General features: G+C 35.3%; 1 protein-coding gene across 10 annotated transcripts in view; it reads right to left on the bottom strand.

Annotated features, from left to right (window-relative positions):
- Positions 1-1,495: 1,495 nt before the first annotated feature.
- Positions 1,496-6,007, bottom strand: part of FGFR2 (fibroblast growth factor receptor 2) — a 198,703-nt gene continuing 194,191 nt past the window's right edge. For all 10 annotated transcript variants that reach the window (XM_061635811.1, XM_061635814.1, XM_061635808.1 and 7 more), the window contains one exon: positions 1,496-3,430. In XM_061635811.1, coding sequence (XP_061491795.1) covers positions 3,266-3,430 — 165 coding nt within the window. In that variant the 3' untranslated portion in view covers positions 1,496-3,265. The remainder of the gene's footprint in view (positions 3,431-6,007) is intronic.

Genomic DNA, 6,007 nt, shown 5'->3' with positions numbered 1-6,007 from the left:
ATCCTCTTACATACAGAACTTTCAAGAAGGATCATGTTGAAAAGTTACTTTGGGCAAAGAAACCTGTTGTTGTTTATTGGGTTTTGATGGTTTTATGTGTATCATGAACTGCTTTGAGATTTATAAATTCATAAAAGAAAAGCAGTATGCAGCATAAGTTCTTTTAAAAACAATGAACTAATAAATAAGAAATCTATGCTCTGAGGTTGGACACTAAGCTTGTAAAAAAAAAGAATGCCGAAGAGTGAATAGCACTGTGGTTTGTAAACTTGCACAAAAAAGGGTTACAAATATTAAAGGAGTCTAGTTTTACAGTGTCATCCATAGAATAACTGTGGCAGCAAGTATCTCCTTGTCCTAAAAGTGAAAAAATTAAAGGGTATAGTGCGGCTTTGCTAAGTTATTAGTCTACCAGTGCACCACTCCACATGCATCTAACACATATATAAGAGATCTACATCTGTGTTGGAATTGCTTTTTTAATATGTTTTTAAATCTTTTTTTAAAAAAGATGTTTTTAAATATGTTTTGTTTTAATATGTTTTTAAGGATGTTTTGTTTTAATATATTTTTAAGTCTGTTTTTATATTTTAAAGTGGTTTTAGTGCTTTTGTTTGCCACACTGGGCTCCTACTGGGATGGGCGGGATATCAATCAATCAATCAAATAAATAAATAAATAGAGATGCAGAAATGCTACCTTTCTTGTAATTTATCAAAGCTTCCCTCCCTGGCAGAGATTCTTACTTGCCACAAGCAACCAGGCAAGCAGTTCTTTAAAATAGCTGGTATTGTGACAGGATGTGATGAAAAGAAAGAAATCTTTAAGGCTACCATTCCCAGTGAGTTTCAGAGAAAACAGAGCTGTGGATGTGGGAAGGAACATCCCTTCAGAATCAAAGAACAGGAGAAACAAAATTCCAGGAGTGGATTGCAAACTGTGTTACAATTACTGATCTATAGAAGAATGAGAAATTGCAGACAGAGAATGACAAAAAATTAGGAAAACAAAAGGACATGCAGGACAGCTAAGCATTGTTAATCTCATAGATGCGTTTTACACATTTGAGTAAAATCATAGTAATACAATGACCCGATAAGAGACACCCACATGGAGCAGTAGGCTGCCTTTGTGCTGCTGCACATGGGTAGCTGGGCGTTCCTAGTCACTTAACATATGACTGGTACTGTACCTTTCATATGCATGGTTCTAGTGCTGGGAGCTGACCTTCCAGCCTTGCTGTATAAATATAGCATTGAGTGCAACACATACTCCCTATTTTGTGTGCAACGTTCTCTATCCAGCACAGGAGCTTTCAAGCACTAGGTGAATAAAAGCAGCCCCTCAATTGCTCCTCTCACTCAGACCACCACTGAAATAAATTGGAATTGCATAGAAAGAGTATTTAATGGATTTTGCTGAATATAAACAACTGTAAATTATTTCTGCCTCTATTACGTAGAAGTCCTGAAACCATTCCGTAAGACACAAATGATTTAAAAAAATAAGATGCATGACATTTATTTTGTAATGTTAACATTAATATCTGTAGAAAGATTTTATTGTCAGTACAAAAATTAACAGATTTTAATACTTTTTATCCCCTCCCCCCTTTTTGTGAAAATATGTAAAGTTAGTATGAATTGCATTCATGTTGCATGGCTACACCAGCATGAAAGGTGCTTTGAATGTGAAAAAATGCTTTCAATGCTGAAAGGCAAGTTATAGAAGTGCAGTAATATTTTTGGCCAGACACCGGTGTTTATGCCTGGCATAGTGGGATGGTTTAGAAAGCTGTAATGGAGCAAGAATTAAATAACCCCTCAGAAAGATGGCCAGGTTCCAACATGAATTTTTATATTGCTGCTATGATAACCTTGGTTCTCTCATTAATAGTGTAGCCATACAAGAAGGGTCTCGAAAGCTAGTATTTGACCAAAAGATCAAAAAAGCATTATTGGAAGTTTAGCAAACACAGTTGCTAATCTGATGCATGTACAGAAAACTAATAATTGGTGTTTAGAGAATTTAAAAATTATAGCACAATTTAGGCAAATTAGAATATTTCCATATTTCAGGAGACTATGAAATATTTTCTGTTGTCTTAGAATTTCATCCAACTGAGCAAGTTAATCAAGATGAACAGGAATAGCCCAGGAAGAATCCTTTCTGGATTGTTATATTACTGTTTTACCCTTGAGGAATTTAAGGTGTGACAACCAAAACTGCTATACAACCGGTGATACAGACAGGAAAATACTTTCTCATTAAAGGACACATTTTTTTGAACAAATATTCTGGGAGTTTTGGTTTGTTAGAGCAATAACCTCTCATTTAACTTTAGGCTGCAATCCTATAACCACTTACCTCAAAGTAAGTCCCACTGAACTCAAAGGGACTTACTTCTGGTAGACATGTACAGCATGTCACTGTTAACATCAGCCCTAAATTAATTAAAATCTTAATTCCCAAAATTAGTTATATACCGTAAATATTTCTCTCTTTAAAAAAAATCTGACAACTAGTAAAGTTTGAGAAATATATCTACTAGTTCTCTGTGCTGTCTGCATAGAAATGCCATTTAAATTACAAAATAACACAACCCTATAAAAGATTAATTGTTTTGTACATTACCAATTAATTAATAAATTAATGAGATACCATTTTCCCTGAAAGCAAAGTATTTTTCACCTTTAGATGGTGAATTTTTTAAAAAGAAAAGTTTTATGTATGAACAGCAATTACAAGTAGCTGTTTCTTTTTTAAAAAAGGAGGCTAATTTGCTTGGTGAAATGAAACATCCATTTTTAAATCAATACAAAAAATAATTCATTGTAAATATATAATATATATTTATACATATTTGATTATATTTACATACATCCAGCACCTATATACTGCATTTGTGCTCTGTAAGTGTGTGTCAACATATATTTTCTCCAAATATTACAAAATAAACAAGGAAGGCCGACCCAGTGTTTGCCTCAAGTCCAACTGTACCACTGAATGTAGAAAGCTTCTGGGCCCAAGAACTGACCTGGCAACTTGCATCCAAATGTGGCCCATACAATTCTTCTTCTGAAAACTGTTTGGCATTCCAAAGTACATTTTGTTCAGAACACATTTTGCCAATTTTTGCTTTTGTTTTGGTCCTTACATTGCATATGTACAAACAAAATCCCGTTGTGTCTGACAAAAGGCTCCCTTTTCACATAGTAGGTAGACATTCTTGTTTTATTCCTTTGTGGAATAAAATAGGTTTTTTTCATGTTTTCACACTGCCATTTATGTGTTGGTACTTTGGGAGGCAAGGTTCATAAGGCATTGGATCAGGAGAAAAGACAGAGTCATCACCCGAAGAACAGGAGCTCCTTGTGTCTTGATAGCTTGGTGAATACTGCTCCAGTGGTCCACTGAGGTCTAGATATTCCTGCAAGACAAGCCAAAAAGAACCAGTTGCACAAATATTTCCTTTAGGATTTTACACACTTACATACATGATATATGTTGCATATATATTTAGGTCATAAATATACAATAGATATACACGCACAAATAGGTTGAAGCCATTCTGTGTTAAGAAAGATGAGTTGCTTCCACTACTGCCTGTTTTTTACATTGATTCAGTTCACACATTGCAGTAAACAATAGTTAATAGTTTACTCTAAACATGCATAAGAGGGCTTTTTGCTTCTCCCTGCTCAGATTGGTGATATGTCCCAAGGCTTGTTCTTGGCTTACAACAAATTGTGATTTGTTGGGAGCGAAACAAACCATGATACCTTGTTCAGATGTAATTTGAACCCAGTGACTGTGATCTGTTGCCTCTGTGTGCAAGCATAAAAGACCCCTCTGAAGAGCAATAATGGGGCAAACTCTGGTTTATCTGTGATGTCCAAACAGGGCCAGAATCAGACCTAAGACTGTAGAAAATCCAGTTCAAATCTCTACACAGCCATGATGTTTTCTCAACAACTTTGGGCCAGTCACTATCTCTCAGCTTAATTTACCTTATAAGATTGGTGTGAGGATAACATTGGAAGAAAAGAAGACCTTGTGCATTACTTAAGCTCTTTAAAGAAAGAGGACAAATAAAAAGTAGTATCTACTCATAACACTAGAAGTCATCAGAGGAGCGTAAAAAGAAAAAAGAAACCAACAACAGCAAAAAAGGACTTTTGAGGCAGATGTGTTAGCTCCAACAACATCAACTTTAACCACACCAGTTGAGACATATACTTTAGCCACATCAAAAGCAAACATTTTGCTTACGAAGATAAAAATGAAATTTCACCCTACACAGAACTATTTTTGTCCAGCACATGGAAACGATTTGCAAAGAGAAAGATCCTTTCTTTCCAATATCCATTTGGTTAGGCTGACTATTTTATAATATTGTATTTTAGTTTTCATGTGGACAAGCAACTTTTTCAACTGAGCATCTCAAATTTTACCTAAATCATTGTACTACACTATATTTTTCTGCCCACTGTAGCTACTACTACCAATATTTATGAAACACAATCAACTTAGTAGCATTTTTAAGCAACCCACACTGAAATCAATGGGAGCATGACAGAGTTGAGAGCTTACATTCATTTCAATGGGTCTAACTCAGAAAAAAAACCTTCCTGGTAACTTATGCAATTACACTTTCATGGAACTATGAAAAAAGAGCTATAGTATCAACAGAATCCAAAGCCAGGGCTAAAGAAGTTCTAGAAACCATTTTGGCAGGAGAATAAAGTTATTCTTCTCCTTGAAATGCTTCTTCTCTTTCAACTTCTGCAGAGCAGCTGTATTCATTTAAACACAATCTCTTCATTTGCTAAACCATGTTATGATTCTAAGAAGTGAAAAATCATTTTTTAAAAGCTAGGTTGTTTTTTTAAACAAATTTATTCACTACCTTTTTATAAAATTAACATGGTGAATGTTTTCCTATGAAGACAGTGATGATGAATTCAATGTAAAACAAACAGGAGCTCAACACACACAAAAATAGTTCATAGTCCACTTTTGATCTAACATTACTTCCATATCTCATAAGTACTCTTTCATGTCTGGTCTCTGTGATCTCTGCGTCAATCCAGAGACAATATGAATCTATCTGTAAAATACGGTAAAATTGTGGCACCTCCACCATCAATGGCAAATCTCCCATTCACTTCAAAAGAAGTTATCATTTCCTCAATATAAATTAGCATGACAACTTTTAGAAACAACATGGAGCAGGAAATTTCTTATACAAATGGAAGGACGAAGCTATTACAACACCCAGAGAAAAAAACCTATTCATGTGATTCACACAGATTCAACAGATCCACATATTCAAGAAAGGGTCATTCAGATCCCCAGTTAGGTGATCCTTATTTCGTTGTCTCCTAAAAGATAAAGCTACAGTTTGACTGCTAGATTGGGAGAGCCATTACCAGGGGTCACATAGCTATTTCCTGTCACATTCCGCTGTGTTTTTCCCTTATTGGGTACAATATATCATGGAAAGACAATCCATGTAAGCTAGTAAACACCAGTCAGAGACCATTTGGAAGAAATCCCATTTCAAATTAAAATGCAAGTATTAGAAATTTGATAATTTATAGATCCAACAGATTCCTAAATAGCTTTTCCTGTCTACAGTACTTAACGAATCTTGTTGCTGTGTCTGAAAGCTTATGAACCTACATATATCAAAATCAGTATCAAATTGCAATGCACTTTAGCATGACCAAGAAAAAGAGCCCAGGACAGAATGAGGTATATTTGATTCTCAGTGGTTGGGATTACTAGGGAACAGGTCACTGAGTGCACCCTTTTAGTTTATCCACAGAAGTGAATGGCTGCTATTTATATATATACTTACGGACTCAGTTCTAGTGTGGGCAAAACCTGCCCTCAATGCTTTACACACTGTGGCTTGGCCCTTATGAACAGGGATCGTGCCATTCATTATATTTTCCCCATGAGCCATTCAACCTAATCCCTGTTTAAAGAGCAAGTGCTTTAC

This window comes from Rhineura floridana, chromosome 7 (assembly GCF_030035675.1).
Source record: "Rhineura floridana isolate rRhiFlo1 chromosome 7, rRhiFlo1.hap2, whole genome shotgun sequence".
NCBI lineage: Eukaryota > Metazoa > Chordata > Lepidosauria > Squamata > Rhineuridae > Rhineura > Rhineura floridana.
This window is presented reverse-complemented; position numbering and strand designations above follow the sequence as displayed.